Source organism: Hypanus sabinus, chromosome 4 (assembly GCF_030144855.1).
Source record: "Hypanus sabinus isolate sHypSab1 chromosome 4, sHypSab1.hap1, whole genome shotgun sequence".
NCBI lineage: Eukaryota > Metazoa > Chordata > Chondrichthyes > Myliobatiformes > Dasyatidae > Hypanus > Hypanus sabinus.
In genome coordinates this window covers 120,874,307-120,900,215 of record NC_082709.1, presented here as the reverse complement: position 1 = coordinate 120,900,215, position 25,909 = coordinate 120,874,307, and the positions used below count along the sequence as shown (strand labels likewise).

At 42.1% G+C, this 25,909-nt stretch overlaps 1 protein-coding gene across 1 annotated transcript in view; it reads left to right on the top strand.

Moving 5' to 3' along the window:
- The window catches only part of egfl6 (EGF-like-domain, multiple 6), a 76,444-nt gene that overhangs the window by 21,221 nt on the left and 29,314 nt on the right, over positions 1–25,909 (top strand). The window contains exons 3-8 of the mRNA XM_059968052.1: positions 8,415–8,507; positions 9,170–9,289; positions 12,055–12,174; positions 15,179–15,313; positions 15,734–15,856; positions 19,995–20,057. Of these exons, the coding sequence (XP_059824035.1) occupies positions 8,415–8,507; positions 9,170–9,289; positions 12,055–12,174; positions 15,179–15,313; positions 15,734–15,856; positions 19,995–20,057 (654 nt within the window). The remainder of the gene's footprint in view (positions 1–8,414; positions 8,508–9,169; positions 9,290–12,054; positions 12,175–15,178; positions 15,314–15,733; positions 15,857–19,994; positions 20,058–25,909) is intronic.

Genomic DNA, 25,909 nt, shown 5'->3' with positions numbered 1-25,909 from the left:
AACTCCTCCCAGTCTTCATCACGCCAATAGGAGTCACCTGACATTCACTTCTAACTCATCACCTGCAGCATAGTTAAACCCAGCTCTCATCCACAATCCTTGTTCGCTCATATGAACAAGCCAGACTCAACCAGTTGCTTCTAACCTTCAGTTAACTTATTGTGTCAAGTATCTGTCTTCCCTTTTTTTTTGTGGCCTCTTGTGGGTTGTTATTTTGCAGTTTATAAATAAAGTTATTGCCCACTGCTAAATTGTCTCCACTGTCCTCGTTTGGATCAGACATCCTCTGCAGTCACTGATAGGACGAGTGAGCCAGTGATTGGCCCAGCAGAGTTTGTTTACCTAAAGGAGCACACAATCCCGAAGCAGCCGGAAACTATTGACCATCTGCTCATCACTCTCAAGCAACTTTCCATCTCAATACTGCAACCCCGCGCCAGTCAGCTTCTTTTTGCCCAAACACTCCGATAGATCCCCAACCCAATGCCGCAACTTCCTGTCCCCCTGCATCTTACCGGTCAAGCTCCAGCCATTTCTCCAGGTTAAAGAACAAGCCAAGGTTGCCTTCATCATCTTTCCCTTGATTGCTCGAGCTCTCGACTGAGCTGCTGCTAACTGGACCAATAAAACCCACGTTTGCAACCAATATGAAGATTTTACTGCTGAGGTGCACTGGGTTTTCTACTATCCAGGGACCGTGAAAGGGAGGCAGTAGACTGGATAACTCATCGGCATCAAGGCTCTGCTCTGTGCTGGATTACATCATGGAATTCAAGACCCTCGCAGCGGAATGTGGAAGTGCTGCTTGTCCGTTACTAGCAGTCTCTCAGAGCTACCTGGGCAATGGCCATCAATCTCAAAAGCTTCATCTCTCTGTCCCTCCATATTGATTGGCATCTTATGGAATGACCTCCAGATCATTAGTCAGGACTATTTCAGGCTGCACAAACCTTATCATCCAGAACCCATGCAGGTAGGGTTAACTCTATTGACCCTCTCCCCCTCCCCCCAGTGTCTGAACATCGGTGAAGAATCAGTACATGTGCTTACTGTGCAACAACCAATCACTCATGCATCAAATGCCAACTGCATCCAGAAAGATACCTCCAAGAAGAGACAAGGGGCCTCCTACCTGGCAAGCTCACCCTGGCCCCTCGTTCCAACACCATAGTCCAACTCACTCTCTCTGTCCTCCTCCGCACTTTGACCACTCCATGCGTACATAAGGCTCTGGGATTCGGGCATAGCAGGCAACTTTCTGCATCGGACTCTGCATAGTTTGGACTTCCCACCAAGTCTGCCCCTAACCTGTTTTGCATCACGGCCATTGACGGACATCCCTTGGGGTCTGGGATGGTCAGAGCACACACCCCCTGTGCACATGAACACCGGAGAGCACTGTAAGTCCATCCTATTCCTCCTGATTGACTCATCCAATACTTCTCTCATTTTGGTTTACACCCAGCTCTCCACTCACGACCCTCACTTCGATCGATCGTCTGGTTGATTGCTGAGTTGGGGCCCTACGTGCTAGACCAACCTCACACCGTGTATCCACGGAGTCAGAGGAAACCCTCAACCTCACCAAACTACCACAGGAGTATCACAGCTTCGTGGTAGAGGTGGAAGCATCTGATTGGGCACCCAATGCCATCCTCTCACAGCAAGGACCTAATGGAAAGACACATCCTTGTGCCTTCTTGTGCAAGTTCAACTCTACACCGTGCCATTGTGAGTAGGAGACAGGAGCTACTCGCCATCAAATGGGACATGGAGGAATGGAGACATTGGCTGATGGGAAACGCCAAGCCATTCTTAATCTGGACTGACCACCTCTTATCTATTCAACAGACCCACCAACTCAACCCAGGCAGGCTTACTGGGTGCTCTTCTTCAAGCAATTCAACTTCAATCTCTTCTACCAGCCTGGTTCCAAGAACACTGTGGTGGACGCCCTGCCACGACAGTTCAACCCAGCCAAAACTGAGATTGAGCCTCAGCCAGTCATTCCATCCTTGAGAACCAGCTCTGCCAGGTCCAATAGCATGAGCCTTCTCCTGCTGACACATCTGGCAACCATACGTGCATGCTCCAGTGGGTCCATTTCTTACCCCTGCCCAGTCATCCAGACACACACCAGACTTTCTGCAGTTCTGGTAGTTCACCATGATCACAGATGTACTTCCGTTCATTGCTGTCTGCCCTCAATGTGCCCAGTCCAATTATTCCAAACAGTGTTAATCTTGGATCTCAGAGTTTCTACCGGCCCCACATCACTGCGGGCTTCATCACAGCTTTGCCACCTTCCGATGGGGCCGTGTTGATCGTGCCAGTAGTGGACCTGATCTCCAAGGTGGCCCACTTAATTTCTCTCCCCAAACTTCCATCAGTCGCTAAGGTGGCAGACCTGGTTCTCCAACATGTGGTATTCCTCACAAACAAGAGAAAATCTGCAGATGCTGGAAATCCAAGCAACACACACAAAATGCTGAAGGAACTCAGCCGACCTTGAAGCAGCTATTGAAAAGATTAAACAATCAACACTTCAGGCCAAAACCCTTCATCAGTCATAAGAGCCAATCAGTTTCTGCGATGCTTCGCCACTTCTAACCCTTCCAAGTGGATGAAGCATCTGCTTCGGGCTGAACTGTCCCACAATCTACACACTTCCTCTGCCATGACTATGACACCCTTTGAAGTGCTTCATAGCTACAAGCTCCTGTTGTTCCCTGCAGATGAGCCAACCATGGAGGTCCCATCCGCCAGGTTTGCCGATGCTGTACGTACTGCAGGTAATGTACTGGCCATGGATGGGGTGAGGTTTCTGTCAGGCCTATACTTGCAGGCACCTCCCAGTCTCCATGCAGAGGAGCTACCTGCCCCTTGTTTCTAACTCATCATCTGCAGCCTATTTAAACCCAGCTCGCATCCACAGCCCTCGTTCACTTGTAGGAACCAGACTGCCTCATCCAGATGCTCCTATCCTTCCGTTATCTTGCTGCTTTTATTGTGTTAGATATCTATTCTCTCTCATTTTGTGACCTTCATGGCTTGTTATTAAAGATATCGTTCACCATTAAATCGTCTCCACTGCTCTGTGTCGAGCCTCTTCTACATTTCCTGACACATTCTGTTTCATTAACTTGGAACCAAATGTGCACAAATTCAACCATGTTTTTGCATGTTTAGCAACTATCCAGACTAATTTCTACTCCAAAGACATAGTACAACATAATATTTCAAGGTGATATTCTCATCCTCAAAAGCACAAATTGTGGGAGTATTTTCAAGTCAAAATATCATTTCCAAACATGAACCTTTATCTATTGCTGTTGGACTCCTGTGTGATACCTCAGGTATTGAAGCCAAATACCAGATAGAAAGATGGGCTATTACAGTAATTGGAAATCTCTGTGGACCTTTTTCCCTTTGAAGTCTGATTAGTATTCATGGATCACTATTTTAACAAGGTCTTGTGAGAACCAGCCTGTGCAAACAGACTGCAGGAAGTGCACACACCTGTTATTGCTGATGGCCTGAAGTAAATGTGAAATGTATCTGATGAAAGCTTTTGCACAAGTCATAATTTTGTTTGCAGAACTATTTTCCCACCAACTGCATCTTAGCTGTTATAGAATAAATGTTTAGCTCCGATCTCTGAGAAATAAGTATGTCCTAGAAAAGGAAAACACTGTCTGGCTCATGCTGTCTGAATAGTTTACCTCATGTCAAGCCATAACTTAGATGACTATTCCAGAGATGCCAGTATCAATTGTGTTCATCTACCTGGTACATTTTGCCTGAGTTGCTATATCATGTAGCATTAATTCTTGGTTAATGTAATATTTTTTCTCTCTGTTGACAACCTTAAATGACATAATGAGATGATCTGGTACATTAGAGAATGTATAAAACTGAGAGCAGACTTGTGGCCAAAATTTCTTCTAACATATGGAATTTGTATTTAGAATGTATGCCATGTTTTGAGAATGTGCAGAAAATATGGCTGTCTGCAAAAATGCTTAATCTTGAACCCTAGAGAGGGTGAACTGATTGTGAGCCTATAGCTCTTGCCAGTGCCTTAGGAGTCAGCTCATTCCAAATTTTAACCACCCCTTGAGAGTTCTCCTGAAGTCCACATCAGACCAATTTCTGATTGATTGACCTATGTGACTATGTATTCATCTGCTCCACAGAAAAAATCATTTCCTTCGATCCCTTTTTATTAATTTGATGGCTGTTTCTATCTGTTTCATTTTCCCAGAGGCTGTAATTTCTGAGTTACAACATTTGTGCCGCTATGCATTTAAAATTACTTTAAGTGTGGTCCAAACATGTTTCTGGAGATCAAAAATAATTTGTCTTAAATGAACCCCAAAATTTATTTAATTATTACACTTGAACTGTCATTATTGCTTTTCCTGATTTGTGTGATGATTCCTGTTTCAACTTTTAAAGGTAGAGTTTCATTCCTGTCAAACACACGTTTTATGTTGTAATTCCCTAATTATGTGCAATTGGAACCACGACTAGTACATCAATGTGTGTAACTTGTACAACCACAAAATTCTGTGCATGGAATTGCTACACTGACACACTGGTCAGTGACCATCCACCGAACATGTTGTGTGCCTCATGCTTGCTATGTTGTTATTTAAAGGGATCATTCATTTTTGGAAGGTCATTGTATCCATGAAGTTGTGCCTTGCCAGCATCACAAAAGTTTTCCACACAATGAAATAAAGGCTGCTCTATTTTGGATAAAGTATGGCTGTTTCGATTGTGATTTACTGGACTATTGGGAGCAAGGAAAGAGGACATGAAGACAACACCAGTAGGCCCAAAGGAGAAGCGGAGAAAGTATTTGCCCAGGAGGGCCTATCCCCCAAGTGTCTTCTAAGAGCAGAACATAACAAAGGTGTGATAGTGCTGGAGAGAGGGCAGATAACTTCACCAGGATGTTGCCTGGATGGGAATGTTTCAGTAATGAGGAGAGAATAGAGTAGCTAAGTCTGTTTGGCTTGGAGGTAAAGGGTTAAGAGGTCAAGATTTTCACCTCTCCCCACCTTTTCATTCTGGTGTCATCCCACTTTCTTTCCAGTGCTGATGAAGGGTTTCAGCCCAAAACATTCACTGCTTATTCCTCACCATAGATGTTTCCCAGCCTGCTGAGTTCCTCCAGCATTTTGTGTGCATTGCTCTGGATTTTCAGCACCTGCAGACTCTCTTGTGCTGAAGAGAGGACATGATAGAGGCATACTAAATTATGAGAGGTATAGATAGGGTAAACGGCAGGAAAATTTTCCCCATATCGGAGGAAGGTAAATTGAGAGGACACAAGTTAAGGGTAAGAGTTAAGAGATGTAGGGTGTATCCGAGGGCCTCTCTCACGATAGAGGGGTGATTACCAAAATACACTGCCTGAAAGAGTGGTGGAAGCAGAGTCACAGGCAGCATTTAACTAGAGACTGTACTTGAATTGACTAGGCATGTGTGAAGTGCTGACAGATGGGATTTGTCACAGATGGGTGCCCACTAGTTGGTGTGGATGTAGTGGCCAAGTGGCTAACATGTTGGTCTAGTGATCTGAAGGGTGCTAGTTACTCTGCGACAGCACCGGTGCCAAGCTATATCGGCCTAGTGCCCTTCCCATGGACAACTTTGGTGGTGTGGAGATGGGAGACTTGCAGCATGGGCAACTGCCGGTCTTCCATACAACCTTGCCCAGACCTCAGTCAACATCAAAATCGATGGACAGCCGAAGAAGAAGTGGATGTAATGGTTTTCCATGGTGTATGACACTATAACTCTGCACATTTACATGCAACATGGTATCCTGAGGCTAAAGTTTTCAATGACAGTCAAGAGTCACTGGAAATATCTGCAAGCCAGGTTCCAGCCAAGGACCAGTGTCTGAATCTCTGTGCAGCAGGAGCTGAAGGTCATGACGTCGCTGAACTTCTCTGTCTCAAGATCATTCAACACGCTGCTCACCGTCTGTGGTCAGACAGAGGTTCTCCACACAAGGAGAGGGAGGCTTACTTCCATCTCCTTAGGCAGCAGTTAGCAAGTCCAAATAGGCATGGGAACTTGACCAACTTCAAGAAGGACAGACGACACCCTTGAGGTGTGACAGACCCTACATGGACCAAACTTGTTCAAGAACAAGTAAAGCTATGAACTTGTGAAGGATTTGCAAACAAAAAAAAATGCCATAAGATCCTCAGAGCCAATTTCTGCGTTAGAAAAACTCAAGCATCAGGTGTAGATTTGGCATGATCAGGTCAAATGGATTATGACTGTCATCAGTTCAACTTCAACTGGCCACGGTTGGGTCAGGGTCCATTTATCATGGACGCTGCTGCAAGGACATCTTCATTGCACCTGTGTATACATGTGCTTGTGCTTTTGACAATAAGCTCAACTTTGACTTTGGTCCAAGAGGGGTGAAATCCTGTGTAGACAGGTTTCAGTCAGTTTGGCACTAGTCAGGGAGATTGGCTATAGTTGGATTGGTGTCAGTTTGTTACAGTGGGGCCAGCATCAGTTTGGCCATGGGTCTACCTGGCTATGGTCTGGTCAGGATGAGAAAGAACATGAACACCAAAGGACAGGAGGAGCTGGAAATCTGAAATAAAAAGAAAGGATGTTGGGAGCACTCAGCAAGTCAGGTGGCATGTGTGGAAAAAGAAATGGAGTTAACACTTCAGGTCCGACACTTCTGATGATATCTGGGAATATTTTTGACCAGCTGAGTGCTTCTAGTGTTTCTGTTTTTATTTGAGATTGGCAGTGTCAGGTTGAGTTTTCATCTCATGCGCAACCAGTTGAGGTTTCTCTCACCTGATGAGTAAATTCTGCCTCAAGCTATCCACTGCTGTCAGCAGAAACCGGTTTCTGAGCAGGTGATGGACATACAGGAGGCAGGTTGTAATCAGCATCAAGTATTTTCACCTCTTAAATTTGCTGAGACCTATTTTGTCCGATATATGACCCTGTGTGGGCTTAACCAGGCTTTCAGTGAATTTTCTTCTCAGCAGAATGCAGATCTAAGCTATTGGTAATTGGACTATTATTGTTACATGTGCTGAGGTACAGTGTAAAACTTAGTTGAGAAACTATGCCCTCACATTTCATCACATCAGTACATCCAGTAGTACATAGGAAAAACTATAATAGAATGCAAAATATACTGTTGCCATTACAGAGAAAGTGCAAAGCAGACGTACAGTATGGTGAAGGGCATTGACAAGGTGCAGTGGGAGAACGAGATTCCATCCTATTGTACAAAAGGTCTGTAAATAGTCTTACAACAATGGGGTGAAAGCTGTCCTTGTGCATGATGGTATATGCTTACAGGCTTCCATGTCTTCTGCCTGATGAGAAGGGAGTGTCTGAGATCTTTGATTATTCTGGCAGCTTTCCCAAGGCAGTGAGAAGTGTAGACAGCGTGCATAGTTTTCATGATATGATCTGTGTCCATCCAGAGTGTGATCCCACTGTCTACCCAGGCCCTGAGCTGGACATAAGCAATTTGTACATAATGCCCGTAATGTGTTTGACAGGGTGGACTGGAGCATAACACCACTGGTTTCCACTGGTCTGCTCACACCTGCTTCTTCCTCCTCTCACCTTCCTTCTGACTTTCAGCAAGAGTGAGACTCCATGTCACAGTCAAACTAAACCAAAACAACAGCTGCTGCTGGCAACCCTACAGTTTCGTTATACCTGCATGGCGTGCCCTCTGCTCCGACAAATGATTGCGTCCAAAAGTCGAATTCTTTATTTGATCCTTTATTAGAATTAACAAATATACAATTTGGAAGTGATGAAACTTAAGCATACCCAATGTAAGCTAGTGTAATTAAGCATCATTGAGAGGTCAATAAAAGACACGACCTCTGTCAGCCCCTGCATCCAAATGCCCAGAACAAAGCATGAATGTGTTACTTATTCCCTTCACTTTTAACATGCCCCACTCATGTGACTAGTTACCATAATAAATGGAACACAGAATACAGCAGAGATAGAGATGGCTCCTACACACCATTTTGTCCTGTGATTGGAGTCTGATCTGGCAATATGGTATTTAAATATTGGATATCCATATGCAGTCCATTTACCTCCAAGGAGGCAGACAACATAAATTAGGGCTTGGGTAGTATTTTTGAGTAAATACACTTTCATGTTAATTTACTGATTTACTCTACACAGGTTGAGAAGAAAGTTGCAGCTCCTTCTTCTTTTAATTGAGAAATGAGTTCTTCTTTAAGACTTTGTTAATTACATTGGTCAGTATTTATTTCCGTAATATTCATTGAAGTCTTCTGGCCCTAGAAGGTGAAACAAAAGAAGATTTCCAGTCAATCACATTCTAAATCTGTTTTCATTCCCTTCATTTGGTTTTGTTCCAGCTGTGTGTGAACATGGATGTAAACATGGTGAATGTATCGGGGCAAATAAATGCCAGTGTTACCCTGGATTTACTGGTAAAACATGCAACCAAGGTAAGTGCCAAAACGTTTGGATAGTCTCTAACTTCTGAATCCGGTGAAACCATGGCAGTAGTATAGGCAGAAAGGTACAACAGAGACCAGGCAGGTTTGTGTACACAAAGGTCCTGCTGGACTTCACAAAAACCAGCAGCAAGTGGCTGAAACTGGGACAACTGGAAACAGTCTCTAACAACCAGAACAGAGTAGCTAAGATCCATAAGCACAGTGATATATGGCCAGTGACAGAAATCCAAACTATCACCGGGTCCATGCATTGGGAGGCTGTAATAGGTGGATGAAGAAAAGGGTGGAAGAGAACCATAGACTGGGATTTGGTGAAGGGGATGGAGAATCATCAATTGTTCTCCTCAGGAGTGTGGTTAAGAAGTATTTACCCTCCATACCAGTATGTCTCATTGCTTTGCTTCTTAAAATCCAGTTAGGACTGGTTAAATTCCTTTTACCCCATGGATGTTGCTTGACCTGGTGAGTTCCTCAAGCATGCTTCTTCACGCCCCTATGAATACTGCATAATGTACCACTGCCATGTTAATGTTTTCAAAGACTTTGCACCATGTGTTATCCAGGAATGTTATAAATCGGCTGGTAAAAGTAATGAATGCAGTCCTTTCAGCTACTCAAGTATTGATCCAATGTTTTTTTGGCTGCTGCAGATTTTAACGAATGTGGACTGAAGCCAAGGCCCTGTGAGCACCGATGTATGAACACACATGGGAGCTACAAGTGCTACTGTCTAAATGGCTACATGCTGATGCCAGATAGCACGTGTGCTAGTGAGTAACCAAAATGATACTGAGATATATCCCATCATGCACTGGGACACAGCATCAGGGATGTAACCTGGGATCATCGGGCATTTTGGGTCTTTCAAAATCAGGCACTCTTGCCCAGGCAACCCAGCCAGGGTTGATCAGACCCTGGCTTGTATCCCATAAGCATTGGTTCATGGGTTACAACTCTAAATCTATAGCCATCTTGAGGCTCACTCAGCAGCCTCTATGATGGTCTTCATTGCCTCTTCTTTGCAGCCCTGCAATGCCAAGGGGAGAGTAGGTTCTCCACAACGGGCAGGCAGAAAAACCTCCACATCTACCTCTGTAGGTTCACATTGAGCCCTCCATCCCTAACACTGCTCTACGATAGCTGGTATTTGGCTTTCTTAAGTTCAAATGCCTCATCAATCCGATCTTCCCAAGGGACAGTCAGTTCTACCATGAGCTCCTGCTTTGAGGTCTCTGCCAGAATGACCACAACTGGCTTCAGGGATGCTGATGTGATGAAGACATGGTACTTGAATTGCTTGCTCAGATTGACTTTCAGTTGTCAGTCAGAGGCTGTGGCAAGTAGGCCTGCTGGTGATCTGACCTGAAGCTGTGGTTGCTCTCCAGCTTTGACAAAGGCTATGGTTTCTGGGTTGGCAGAGGTGCCTACTGTTGTTAATGGTCTAAGAGATACTTTCTGCAACTGCCTTCTGCGGCTGGTCATGGTGTCGGTGGTAGTGACCTTCTCCAAGGGCATTTAGGCTGTTGAGGACGTGTTGCAGGGTCCAATAGTGTGGTAAAATACTTATGCTGCATGCATTATCTGAAAAGTTTATTATGGTTTATCCCAGGCAGTTTTTATAATAGACTGGTTAGTATAAATATGGTATTCTTAAGGTCAGAGCTCAGTACCAATGCTTATTTTATATTTTAAAATAGATTAAAATGATGATTCATAAGTTGCTACCAAAGTAGTTGAGAAGTGAATTGTACGTGTTTGACTAATCCATTAATGATACAGCAAATTCAGGCAAGGGGCAGGCATGTAAATATCTGGCCATTACTGCCAGAGACACTGCTGTGCACTAGCTGGAAAAAAATTAATCTTGATATCTGCCAAAACTGATGAATGCATTAAATCTAATCAAGTCACTGCATTTGGGTGACAGCTATGAACAAAACGCACTGCAAAATATACTAGTGCAGACAATTACAAGCAAAAGAAAACATCGTATCAATGTTCTAATTGTTAGATACTGCCCAAGATGAGAATCTCATTCCTCCAACTTTGAATATTTTAGGGAGATTTTAAAATTTTTATGTTATTTGTTGTTTTCTGCCATTCATTATCTCCTTTAGTCCATCTATCTCTCATCTTATCTCATGTCCTGTATTTAATTAGATTAGAACATCATTCTGCTTTCCATCCTTTGTGATTTTACACTCCAGTTGTTAAAACTCTTTGGTTAAGGAAATGGTCTGCTAACAGGTTCCAGATACCACATTCCCTTGCTGCAACTCACACTTTCAGCAGCCTTACGGGCATGGGAGGAACAGGGCTAACTAATTCCAAATGCGCTGTCACGGGAATGGTTTCAATGAAATACTTAATTCTTGACAGAGTATTGTGCAGTTAGAAGTGAAAATTTCTCTAAAGGGAAATACAAATATGCACAGTTTTAATTTTTGCCACTGAAACAAAAAATGACGAGATTGGGTTCATTAATGGCTCGAGGTCCGATTGAAGTCAATAGAAAATTATATTGGGTGTGGTGTAAGATTGGTAGTCAAGCCAACCCCATGGGTATCCTGCTGACTGAGTTAGACCAGCACCACCACCTTCACCTCTATACCTTAGTTAAATAGCCCCCTCCACCATTTGGAAGCAACAAGGGGGAGTTCTTTTCTCCCTTTAAATTTCTCTGTATTCTCATTAGGGATGTATCTGCTTCCATTCAGAATACACCAATAGCAAAATTGGACATGTCTCTACATGTCTCTACATGTCTCTGGTACAAAAACTGGAAGCACAAGAGCACTATGTCAGCAAAGCAATATAATGCCAACAGGACACCCACCTCCATTGTGGTTAACAAATGCCATATTTTTAGGACAAATGGATGAACAAAATTGATGTTCTGGGAGGCTTGGTGAACTCTTATTGATCCTGCCCCTGGGTGCTATCTGTGTGAATCTTGCATGCTTTCCTAGTGACTGCATTGGTTTTCTCTGGATATGCTAATTTCAGGGAATTTTAGAATGTAAAAAGGATAAAAAGGGAAGTCGATAGGCATGTATGCAGGCTGAGTGTGGGAGAAAAGGTGGAATCTCAGTGGCAAGTTTCCTGATGGTGGGCAATAGGTAAATACATAATTTCAAGAAAGTGACAGAAATCTAACTTATCTTAATCCTCTCAAAGCCTTACTTTCATTCTAGAGCAAACTGTTGGGGCTAATATTTATTCACAGTAGCCTTAATTATGATTATGAATTATGATCGATCTGTTATAACTGAATCTCCAGAATAACAGATGAAATAAGGAATGTGCGTTCCAGATGTCACCTTCCTTTGGGAATAATGAACAATAAGATATTATTTTACCCACCCTCCTTCCCACAGCACCAAGCTTATTCATCAACATTGGCAAAGATTTGAATTCTGGTCACCCATGAAATAAAGGGAACAAAACAGACCGAACCATCTGAACTTGTTGCAGCGTTACACGTGTGCTGAGGGTTTGTGGCTCCCTGTGAACTCTCAGATTTGGTGTCTTTTAGGTTCCAGGACATGCGCCATGGCAAATTGTCAATATGGCTGTGAGAACGTAAAGGGAGAGATACACTGCCTTTGTCCATCCTCAGGACTGCAGCTCGGACCAGACGGGAGAACTTGTGTAGGTCTGTGCATGATTCATCTGTTAGAGCCCAGTTTGCCAGTTAAAAAAAGACAGAAGGAAATGCTTTTATTTCGTAATGTAACCCAAATATATTATTTTCAATTATGGACCATTGTCTGGTCAAAATACAGTGAATTACACTGCTGTCTGGAGTTGTTGACCACCATTTATCATTATTCTTTTGCTCTTTGACCTTTGCTATTACACCATTACCCTTTGACTTTAGCTATTCCAACACCATTCTTGTTTGCTGACTGCTTTTCCTCCCTCTGTGCAATTGTGTTGTTTGCACAGATAGAAAACACATTGCACCGACAAGAGCTTTGAGTGTTCCCTGACACTTGATTTAACAAGGAGGAAATGAAGAAACGTTTAATAAGGAGGAAATGAGCTTCTGCAATTGTCAGGCAAAAGCCAGGATGATTTGCCTCCAGCAATCTTCAGTCTGGCAATTCCCATCAATACTTAAACATACATCCACCCAACAGTGGCTAGGAAATGTTTATTACAGAGGTGTACTTCAATTTATAAGAGAAATATATGGATTACTAATAGGCAATAAAGTGACAATCATTACTAAATTATATATGTACCTTGTGAGTGGGGTGCCTTCCACTGTATTAATTCATTTGCTGCAGATTGCAAATTAGATAAGTGAATGCTTTCAACTATGTACAACACACTACACACTGATCAACCCTTTGATCATTCCTATGGCTGGACATACACAGCTGCCAATATTGGTTGGAAGGATTCTGAGATACATGGACTTTAGCAAGGACTTTGACAAGGTCCCACATGGGAGGTTGTTCAATAAGGTTCTGTCGCTTGGCTTTCAGGATGAGGTAATAAATTAGATTCAACACTGGCTTTGTGGCAGAAGCCAGAGAGTGGTAGTAGATGGTTGCCTCTCTGACCGTGGCTAGTGGTGCACCACATGGACTGGTGCTGGGTCTGATCTTGCGTTTCATCAGTGTCACCAATCTGGATGATAACATGGCAAACTGGGTCAGCAAATTTGCAGATGACACCAAGACTGGGGACACAGCGGACAGTGAGGAAGGCTATATGAGTTTGCAGAGGCATCTGGACCAACTGGAAAAAAATGGGCTGAAAAGTGGCAAATGGAATTTATTGCAGAGAAATAGGAGGTGTTGCACTTTTGAAATATAAACAAGGATAGGGCTTACACAGCGAATGTCAGGGCCCTAAGGAGTGCAGTATTACAGAGCGACCTGGGAATACAGATCGATAGTTCCTTGAAAGTAGTGTTACAGCTAGATAGGGTCATAAAGAGAGCTTTTGGAAAGTTGGCCTTCATAAATCAAAATATTGAGTACAAGAGTTGGAATGTTACATTGAAGATGTATGAGACACTGGGGAGGCCTAATGTGGAGTACTATGTGCAGTTCTGGTCACCTACCTATAGGAACGATATCAATATGATTGAAAAAGTGCAGAGAAAATTTACAAGGATTTTGCTGGGACTTGAGGAGCTGAGTTATAGATAGGGGAAGTTTGAATAAGAGCATAGGAGAATGAGAGAAGATTTGATAGTGATATACAAAATTATGAGAGATAAACGCAAGCAAGCTTTTTTTCATTGCATTTGGGTGAGTCTAGAACTAGAGGTCATGGGTTAAGTGTGAAATATGAAATATTTAAGGAGAATATGGGGGGACTACTTCACTCAGAGAATGGTGATAGTGTGGAATAAATAGGCAGATTAAAAGTTTGGCATGGACTAGATGTGCCAAAGGGCTTATTTCTATGTGGTGGTGCTCTATGATTCAATGAGAGGGTTTATTGTGCGATTCTCAGTAGCATCATAAAACATAACATGAGCATCATCACGGAAGTAGAAGAGGCCATGCACCAGCATGTCAGAATGAGAATGGGAATTTGTTTGCCCACCAAGAAATCATGTCTTTTGCAGCGGTTGGAGTGAAGGTGCTTGATGAAGTGGACTCCCAATCTACATCAACTAGGTGAGGCAACACTGGGAGCAATGGATACAGTAGGTGGCCCTGACAGACTTGCAGGTGAAGCATTGAGGCCATGAATGGTGTGAGGCAGGAGGTGCAGCAGCAAACGTAGCACTTAACCCACCTGCAGGGATGTGCCAGTGGGGAGGGATGAGTGGACAAGGGGGGCCACGTAGAATGCAATTCCTATGGAAAGTGCAAAGAGGGGTATAGTGAAAAATGTGCTTACTGGTAGGATCCCATTGTAGATGGCAAAAGTTACAGAGAATGATGTGCTGTAGAGAAATTCGTGTTGATGCCATCAGGTTGGAGGCTACCCAGATGGAATATGTTGCTCTTCCAACCTGAGTGTGGCCTCATCATAGAGGTAGAGGAGACCATGGACTGACATGTTGGAAAGAAATGTGAAGTCAAACTAAATGAAGCAAAGATTTAGTGTGTATTGCTCAAATTTGCAGCATCTGCAGAATCTCTTGTGTTTATGAAAGCACACAACAATGATAGTTTTAAGACCAGCTGAACTACCGTCTCACAGAAAGTAAGGAACTAATATAAAGTAGTTTAGGAAATTAATCATTAACTCATAAAAGCTTTATAACAATCTAGGAGAATAAATAAGCCATCAAAACATTGGTGTTCCAAAGGCACATGGTGGACCCCTAATTAAATCATTATTTTATATGTTTCCTCCAGAAGGTTTTAAGATCTCTTGAGGGTAAATTTAATCTTGGACAATTAAATACAAGAAGAGATAGTCCTTTCTCGCCCATTTTACTCTCTGCTTGATCACACATGATATGCATCACCCCCAGTTCATCTTTCCCACCAAATGCTAGCCTGTGAAGCAGAAGTATTGAATTAATGTAGGGTTATTTGCTACTGGTAAACAATAAAGTACGAGTTTCCTCACGTTCAAATATTCAATTAAATGAATACATGCACTAAGTAGTAAATCTGCAATTAAGTTTACTTTCTAAAGAGAACATGCACATCTGTCTCATTTACTTTTTCCTCTTCTAGATATTGATGAATGTGCATCTTCCAGACCTCTGTGCCCTCCTCTGAGGAAATGTGTCAACACATTTGGCAGTTATTTCTGCAAATGCCAAAATGGCTATGAGCTTAAATACATCGATGGCAAATACAAGTGTGTAGGTACGGATAATGTTGAAGTTTTTTTTTCCAGTTGCACAACAAGCTTACAGTTGTATATTGACAATCAGGAGACAAACTGTGATCATTTTGAGTTCCCTGCTCACTTTTCAGGGGATTATCTTTGGATATAGCCCCTTTATTATTCCACTCAATGTTAAATTTGTAGTTGTAAAACTGAAGTAGCAAGCTATAAAGTAGTTGAAGTTCCCAACTACTGATACAGGTTGGTTAGTAATCAGAAGGAAGAACTCAAGCCATTTTCTGTTTCCCCCCTAAGGCTTTGTTGATCTTAGTCAGAATTTCAGGATTAGATTAATTCTGGAATGTCAGGCTACATGACTGAATGACATCATGGTTTTACCAATAGAGTACCTCACTTCTTTTGAAGTGGTTTGATGACAGATGTGTTTCTTTTGACAGATATCGATGAGTGTGCTGCCAGTACACACTCATGTAGTCCACATGCAAACTGCCACAACACTCAAGGCTCCTTTAAGTGTAAATGTAAGCAGGGATTCAGAGGCAGTGGCTTTCAGTGTTCCGGTAAGCATTGGTAGTTATTATAATGGTGCATCCACATGAGAAGCTTCGTGTGCTGGGAAGACAGATAATGAAATCACAGGTTCACTCTTAATGGAAATGTTCTTAATAAATTGCGCAGTACAATGGCACAGCTGATGAGACTGCTGCCTCACAGCGCCAAAGACCTAGTTCAATCATTGGATGCTGTCTGCATGGATTTCCCTGTTTCACTGTTTCTATTTCCACCCACTCCCAAAGATATGCAGGTTAGTAGGTTAGTTGTCCACTACAAATTGTCCTTAGTGACCAAATCTGAGGAGAGCCGTTGAGAATATGGGGTGAATAAAATGGGATTAATGTGGAAGTAATCTAAATGGTTGGTGGATTGTCAGCATGTACTTAGTGGGCTGAATGGCCTGTTTCAGTGCCAGATCTCTCTGTGGCTATATGACTATAAATGCAGTTAACATAATTATTTAAAGGTATCATATTATGGATAAAATTATAGACGATTCAGATACATGGAAACAGTTACAGAGATATATATACACTTTGTAATTATATCAATTAATATAGGAAGCATCTGTTCAACCAAAAGTTATAGGAATATCTTATACCAAAATACACTTTATGCATTTTATTCAGTTTTCTTGATTAAGAAATGTTGTCTTCCAGGAGTTCATCTGTTTCACAGATCAAGGAATACCTGAATATGTAGTTGGGTGATAACCTAAACTAAATTTCTCTAACAGCTTTAACATAGTAAAATTGCTAAAGGCATTTTAAAGGAGTGTTAGTAAACAAACATTAGCATAGGCTATCTGAAAAAAGGCATCAAAACAAATGCCCAAAAGCTTAACCTATGCTCTTGAGGAATGTGTAGAAATTGAACGGGAGGAAACAGAGACAGACGTTTGGGGAGGGAATTCTAGACCATAGGGCTCTTTCCTGATGTTCCAGGAATTGAGCAGCACTGATAGTTTGAAGCCTTACAGTGCTAGTGAAGATTTTGTACATGACAAGGGTTAATTACATAGAGAGGGTCAGTTTTTTTTTATGAAGAGGTGTCACAGTGGGTCACAGGAGTGAATAGGTCTCAATGTGCTCAGAATCAGAATTATGTCTATGATTACTGGCATATGTTATGAGATATGTTGTACAATGCAGTAATAAACAAACACTACTGAAGAAGAATAATGAGGTAGTATTCTTTGGTTCATGGACCGTTCAGAAATCTAATGGCGGAGGGAAAGTAGCTTTCCTAAATTGTTGAGTGTGGGTCATCAGGCTTCTGATCAGGCACCTCCTCCCCAATGGCAGTAAACTGAAGGGGGCATGTCCCAGATAGCGAGGGTCTTTAATAATGGCTGCTGCCTTCTTGAGGCTCCGCCTCTTGAAGATGCTGACAACGGCTAGGAGGGTTATGTCTGTGATAGGCAACCTTCTGCAGCCTCTTATAATCCTGTGCCCCAGAGGCTCCATACTAGTCAGGTTACAGTGCACTCTTTGTCTTTGAAAAGAAAAGGAAGGACTTCAGATGAAACAATTTTTTGAGTGGGACAATCAGAAGAGATTTGAAGGCAAAGAGGACAATACTATTCTTGGGATCAGGAGTAGTCAGCAAGTTAGTAGGCATTCGGTTGTCAGACCAAGTGATAACTTTCATGAACAAGCATGAGAGGAATAAGAAAGAAAATAGTGATATGTGTTTAGTGCTGGAGGTGACATTAGTAGCCTGTCACACAGTGATGAGAGAGTGTTTGTTCAAATCCCTTCATTGTACCATCTTTCCCAACACTCTGCTGGCCCTTCAACACCTGTCCATTGAACCCTCCACACTTGCAACACTGACCTCATCTCATCTTGTACAGTTATTAATGCCCAAGCCTTCAACATCTCCACCTCCTCCCTCTCTTCATTTAAAGCCAATATCAAGAACCACTTCTTTGGCAGACAGTTTGGTTGTCCCTTCCAACTTAACTCTTTAGTCTTAGTAACCTGTTTCATTGGATGAGTTTTCTCTTTCAACACTTTCTAGAGGACAGGTACTATATAAATGCAGTTTTCTGTTCCGTATTAATAAATGCCCTTACTAAATGCCAGCGGTAAGTTTAATAATCATAGTTTATGTATAAGGTTTTTAAATGTCTAGGCTTAGAATTAAACTTGCTTGAACAACTCAATATTATGCCAATTATCTATTCACATGATTATGCTGATCATGATACTTTGTAGTCCTAAAGTCTCTTGATAAATCCCTTTATACTTGAAATGCTCTCAGTAAGTTATTGACATATTTGCCCCAGTTAAGAACCAATAAAAATCCCTAGGTTAAAAGAATTTTTCTGCATTAGAAAAGGTTAGTGCTTATAATTCACTTTGCACATATCACACAAGTGGAGTATTAATTATTGTATTCTAATATATTTTAAAAACTAAAATCAGGCACATTGTAGCTCTCTTAATGTCTCTCAACCAAATGGATTAAAATTTTGTCCAGCGATTGTATTGAAAAGAGAATCAAAGGCAGAACAATCAATCCAATGAAAACTGGATTCAGCTGCTGGTGCAATGATCTGCTGGAGGAACTCAGCAGGTCGAGCAGCATCTGTGGAAATTGGTGACGTTTTGATCAATATCCTGTTTCAGGGCTGGGAATGGAGAGGTCAGATAGCCAGCATAGAGAGCAGCAGGGGGTTGGGGGGTGACAGGAAAGGATTCTGAGGTAATTAGTGGACTGAGGAGGGGTGTAAGATGACAGGCAGGCAGTGCCAGGTAGGGGAGGTGAGTGAGTTGGTGTTGAACGACTGCGGTAGGTGAATAACAGAGAAAGGCAGACAAAGAGAGGGGGAAAAAACAACTGACGGAGCAAGATGCGAAGAAGGGAGCAACACATTATATTCTACATGGGTAGTACACAGCCCCATGGTACGTATATTGAGTATTCCAGTTATAAGTAACCCTTCTTTTTAACCCTTTCTGCTCCACCCTTTCTCCATGCCCCCTCCCTCTCTTTCTGATCCTTAAGTCCTCCCATCTTTGTTCCCCCTTCCCACCTTACCCCCAGGCCCCCTTCCCCCATTTTTGTCCACTTCATCCCTAGGGTCCATCCACCCACTTTACACATAGATCCCCCACATCCCACCTGCCGCCCGATACCTGCTTCCATTTATCCTTTCTGTTCTAATGGCTTATATGAATCCAACTCTGGCAGACGTCTCTGCTTCTGTTTATCTCCCTCCAGCAGCTCACTCCCATTTTCAAACTCCTCTATCTCCAACTTGCTCCATTTCCAATTCTTTTTCTTCTCTCTATATCTGCCCCCCCCCATCTATCATTCACTTAGCGCAGTCTTCCAACTGTTCCCACTCACCTCCACTATCTGGCATCTTACATCCCTACTCAGTTCACCAATCACCTCAGAATCCTTTCTCACCTTTCCATTCTCAGTCCCAGTGCAAGGTTCGGACCCAACAAACCTCAACAACTCCTTTCCCCCCACAGATGCTGCTCAACCCGTTGAGTTCTTCTAGCAGATTACTTACTCCTCCTGATTACAGTTTCTTCAATCTCTGGTGTCTTCATTGATCTGCTGTGTTTTGGTTGTATTTCTACAACACTCAGTCTGGTCTGTATAGCACATACTTCATCCATGTTTGGAGGGTGAGGATTGTGGGACTTCGAGTGATATTCATTATGGGCTTCAGTCAGTGACTCATATGAACAAAACTGATCATAACTACAGTAAAATGCAGATCTCATCAGAGATCGCACATTTATGAAACAGATAATGCAAAAATCAGGTCCCACAGAAATGAGCCATTTTGAGTATTCATAAGACAATCTAGGAGACGTATACAACAAATGTTAAGATTGTTTTTTCAGCATACAAATGTCATGGCCAAGACCAGCATTATTATCTACTCCCAAATGGCTTTGGCAAACCACCTTCTTCAACTGAAGGCTTTGCTCATAATTTTCAGACAAATGCAGGTTGCCTATGGTGCATCTTTAGTGGTTCAGCTTCTTGGAAGATTTGCTGCATTAATCCAACCAACTAGAAATTAACTACTCCTTCAACCTTGCTCTGAATCTGTTTCTGGGGTATATAAACTAAATACTGCAGTAAGTTAACAAGCATATCTTTTTTTTTATATAGTCAAACCTTTCCTGCAAGGAAACTTGGAAGGAGAACAGGGCAGCACTGACGAAATCCTCAATGGTGAGATACTAATTCACAGACTGCAGTCATTTAAATTCCTCCACATATGCCACAACTATTTACAGTCATTGCCTCAGCCAAATGGCTATGGTTTTACTACTGCTTTGAACTATACCTCCAACCTTAATTATATTTCATGCATAAAGTCGCACAGGTCACATTAATCTACTCCAAGGGAATCCTTGTGGTTCAGTCTTCACACTTGCACTTTGGTTGTACAGATTTTAAAGTGTTTAAGTGAATTCAGGAGCAATCATCTGTGGAAGAATGGGCAATATCTTTTCATATATCATTTTTCAGATGCATTTCCCATATTAAAGAGCTCTACAACACAGAAACAGACCCTTCAGCCCATCTAGACCATGCCAAACTTTTATTCTGCCTAGTCCCATTGACCTGCCCTTGGACGATAGCTCTCTGTACCCATCCAATCCATGTACTAATCCAATCTTCTCTTAAATGTTGCACTTGAACTCATATGCTATATTCATGGGTATTCTTGTATGGTTGAACAATAATTAAACTTGATATCCACCACTTTCTCTTAGTGCCACCACTGAGTGGTTCTTGTACAGCACACAGTTCGTTGAGTCTGAGGCAAACATCAGTCACCTACTTACGTAAAAGCTAACAGCAACCCCAGATTATTTTATCCCCATTTCCATCAACCACAGTCTCATGACACCACTTCCCTCCCCCACACAACCTCACCCTTCCCCAGATGCTATCTACATTCCAGGGCTAATTTACTCCAATTGACACACCAATACTTAATGAGTCCTCTCTTTGAGACTGGAGTTGGATTCAGATCCCATCAGGACAAATGGTGCTGGAGCCACACATTAAAAGCAGAACTAGGTCAATTTTACACAAAGTGGAAATTTAGGCCTCTGCTGGTGATTCTGTGTAGTAGACCACAGCACAAGAAGTGTCATAAAGCTAAATCATCATTCATTCTGTACCATTATTCTTAATTTTGCAATCAAGATAAAAAAAAACATTTTTGTAGTTCAACCAAAAATGTACTTCGTACAATAGTATAACCAATGTGTGTTCTGTCCTTTGCCCACAGTTTTAAATCCAGAAGTAAACTCTCAATGGACAGCAATAACCCAAACTATTTTAGTGCTGGCAGCAGGATTTAGTTTTAACTTTTAAAAGGTCTTTCATAACTGTGGTCCTTAATTTGCAAAGATGTTTTACTAATGTACCAGGAAGTATGGATAGGCCATAATTTCTATGAGAGAATTACCTGTCCTCTTTTGGTGAGAATATAACAGTGCACATGTTAATATTTATTAAACCAACCAAGATGAATGAACCCTGGACTTCTGTAGTGCCTCTGTTAGTATTCAGGACACCTGATCCTGCTGTGTGCATGGCTTGCTGCCAACACCACAGAGGCAGCCACACCAGCTGTGTTGCTGAGAACCATTTAGCTGCTGTTCAAATTTGGTATGAGTAGATGCAGAGGCATGTTCCCAATATTTCCTATAGAGTCATAGAGCACTACAGCATAGAAACGGGCCCTTTGGGCATCTAGACCATGTTTTCTGTCTGGTCTCATCTACTCATAACCCTCCATACCTCTGTCAGTCACGTGCATATCCAAACTTGCTTAAATGCTCCAATTGATCCCTTATCAATGGCAGCCCGTTCCATACTCGCACTGTCCTCTAAGTGAAGAAGTTCTCCCTTAGGTTTCCTTTAAATATCTCATCTTTCATCCTAAACCTTAACTCTAGCTCTAGTCTCCCCAACCTGAGAGGGTACAGCCCTCTCCATCACGGATAAAACCCTGCTCACCATTGAGCACACCTACACGGAGTGCTGTTGCAAGGAAGCAGCATCCATCATCAAGGGCCCCACCATCAAGGCAATGCTCTCTTGTCACTGCTGCCATCAGGCAGAAGTACAGGAGCCGCGGGACTCACACCAGCAAGTTCAGGAACTATCATTATCCCTCACCCATCAAGCTCTTGAACCACAAGGGATAACTTCACTCAACTTCACTTGCCCCATCATTGTTCCCATAATCTATGAACCCACTTTCAAGGACTCTTCATCTCAGGTTCTCAATATTTATTGCTTATTATTTTCCTTTTTGTATTTGCACAGTATTGTCTTTTGCTCATTGGTTGTTTAGCTGTCCGCTTAGGGTGTGATCTTTTAGTGATTCTATTTAGATTCTTGGAATGCCCACAAGAAAATGAATCTCAGGGTTGTAAGTGATGACATATATGTTCTTTGATAATAAATTTACTTTGAACTTTGAGAAGTCTGCGTGTACCCTATCCATACCCCTCATAATTTTGTAGAAGTATACAAGATCTTCCCTTATTCTCCTATGCTCCAGGAATATAGCCCCAACCTATTCAAACGTTCCATAAAACTCGGGCCCAAAAGTCTTGACAAAATCCTTGTAGATTTTCTCTGCACTCTTTCAAGCTTATTGATATCTTCCCCGAAGGTAGGTGACCAAAACTGTGCACAATACTCTAAATCAGCCTCACCAATGTCTTCAAAGAATTTTATCATAGTTTCAAACAGTGTATAAAGCCATCTCAGACAGTTTCTTTTTGAGAGCCATCTGACTTCTATCTGCAACAGCAAGCATTTAAACTGTTCATCATTCTCAATACAAAGCTCTCAAAATATTTGAGAATTGAGAGCATGGGATTTGATTTGATTTGCTGCTGTGACAACAGTATTTAATGATTTGTGCAACTGATCATGTGAGTTTTTTGCAACAAGATAGACAATAGACAATAGACGATAGGTGCAGAAGTAGACCATTCGGCCCCTCGAGTCTGCACCGCCATTCTGAGATCATGGCTGATCATTCACTATCAATACCCAGTCCCTGCCTTGTCCCCATATCCCTTGATTCCCCTATCCATCAGATATCTATCCAGCTCCTTCTTGAAAGCATCCAGAGAATTGGCCTCCACCGTCTTCTGAGGCAGTGCATTCCACACCTCCACAACTCTCTGGAAGAAGAAGCTCTTCCTCAACTCTGTTTTAAATAACTGACCTCTTATTCTCAATCCATGCCCTCTGGTACTGGACTCTCCCAACATCTGGAACATATTTCGTGCCTCAATCCTATCAAATCCTTTAATTATCTTAAACATTTCAATCAGATCCCCTCTCAATCTCCTCAATTCCAGCGTGTACAAGCCCAGTCTCTCCAATCTCTCTGCGTAAGACAGCCCTGCCATCCCAGGAATCAACCTAGTGAATCTACGCTGCACTTCCTCAATTGCCAGAATGTCCTTCCTTAAACCTGGAGACCAAAACTGTACACAATATTCCAGGTGTGGTCTCACCAGGGCCCTGTACAAATGCAAAAGGACATCCTTGCTCTTGTATTCAATTCCCCTTGTAACAAAGGCCAACATTCCATTTGCCCTCTTCACTGCCTGTTGCACTTGCTCATTCACCTTCATTGACTGGTGAACTAGGACTCCTAGGTCTCTTTGCATTTCTCCCTTACCTAACTCGACACCGTTCAGACAATACTCTGCCCTCTTGTTCCAGCTTCCAAAGTGGATAACTTCACATTTATTCACATATAACTTTACATTTATTCACATAAATGATGTCATAAATGATTCACAGTGAATGGTAAATATGTTAGGTGCAGCTTTTTTCAAGAAAGCAAGAACCCCACAGTGGCATTCTGTCATTGATGGTGCCCCATCTGTTGCACAAACAAGAATATTGGCGAGCAGAAGGTCCTTTTCTTTGAAAAATTGCTCAACAACCCCTTCATATCTGTTTCTAGTGCCCTTGCAAATAACAACTTTTGAACCATGTGTTCATCTTTTATGAAACAAGCAAAACCAAGAAGCAAAGATTCATTGCCTGGCAAAGTTGATTCATCCAAATGCAGAGCAAATTCCAAATATGTTACACAATGTGTCTTCCACAGACACTTCATCTATTCTCAGACATTTCATCTATTTGCCTTTGAAGAGAGTTGTCGCTGAGTGGATTTGCCTTAATTATTTTGTCTGGTTACTTATGCAAAAGCATAATCAGAACTTCCCTTACTGCTGGCAGAATCAGTTCTTCTCCAACTTCATGGGGCCTGTTGTACCTAATAAAATGGCCACTGCCTGTATGTTCATGCTTTTGTGCTGCTGCAGCCCATCCACTTCACAGTTCAATGTGCTGTGCATTCAGAGATGCTCTTCTGCACACCACCGTTGCAACATGTGGCCATTTGAGTTACAGTTGTCTTCCTGTCAGCTGGCCATTCTCCTGTTGTCTCTTTCATTAACAAGGGATTTTTGCCCACAGAAATGCTACTCACTGGATTTTCATTTTGTTTTTCATGCCATTCTCTGTAAATTCTAGAGACTATTGTGTGTGAAAATCCCAGATCAGCGGTTTCTGAGATACTCAAACCACCCTGTCTGGTAACAACAGTTGATCCACGGTCAAAGTCACTTAGGTCACATTTCTTCCCCATTCTGATGTTTGGTCTGAACAACAACTAAATCACTTGCCCACACTTGCATGCTTTTGTGCATTGAGTTGCTTCCACTTGATTGGCTGATAAGGTATTTCCATTAATGAGCAAGTGTATAGTATACCTTATGAAGTGGCTACTGAGTGATTATTTGGAAAGAACATTTTCTAGAACCACAAAGAGTATTTTTATTGAGTTCCAAGGGAGATCCTTACAGTTTTATTTTGCCTATTACCACTTCCATCTGTGAATGTAGCAAATATTATGTCAAAAAACTATCTTTCTGCTTTTGATTTATGGGCAGATGAAGACATGCAGAGGAAAGTTCAGTAGATGTCACTGAGCTGGAAGTGTGTGGTCATGTATGAGACAGATTTGTAGTCAGAAGCTTATTCTAGGTTCAGAAATTACTCCAACTGTGCAAATAATTCATCACAGTTTCAGAAATTTGTCAGAACGAAGAATAGAGGCAATGGCTAAGGAAGCACCTTTGTTGCTGGGTCCAACTACAACTTATTTCCCATAATGTAACTGAAGAACATAACTATTTAGCTTTTCCTGGATGCTTGACAAGCATTCTGACTTCTAATGAGAGGTAATGAGGTAAATATAGGTTTTATCCAAGTATATGTGGCAACTAAAGCTACATGCTCAACTGATGCTGTTAAGTAGCAAGGAAATTAGAGAGGAGGCCAATGTCCTTGAAGATACCAGACTTGATGGTGCAGAAATGGGAGAATGAACTGTTACTGATGATCTGCCTTGACTACATTGATAGCTATGGAACCACAAGAATACAGATGTATTCTGCTGAAATACAATGGATGTGCTGGCTAACCATGTTAAAAGCTGAGAGGCTGAGATTGGACAGAATACCATGATGCAAAGTATCAATGCTGACGTCATTCACAGCTCTTTCAGTGCTCTGGCAAGGAAGGAACTCCTGACTAAAGAGCCTCAGACAAGCAGTCTTTTGTAGGCTACAGAATACCCAAAGACTCCAAAGAGCAATGGTGATGAGGTACAATAGTACGTAGCAAGAATGAGAGAGTCAGTGGATTTTGGTTTACCCAAGGAAAGAGGAAGGGTAGAACTAGAAGGACAGGACCAATATTACCAGGGTCAGGAAGGGAAGTCGGAAGTTTACTCCACATGGGAGCAAGTGAGCAGGAGGTGGACTTGGTGACCTCACAGAGAACATGAGAGGGGAAAACATCTTATGAAAGATGTAAGTTCATGGCCAGACCTAGCATCCAATAAAAGTTACCACCTTATGGAAGGGAAAAAGAGAAAGAAAAATCAGATCTTTGTTGACAGTGTTGTTCTCGATTACAGGGGACTAAAGAGGGATGATTTAAGCACAAAACACAGAAAA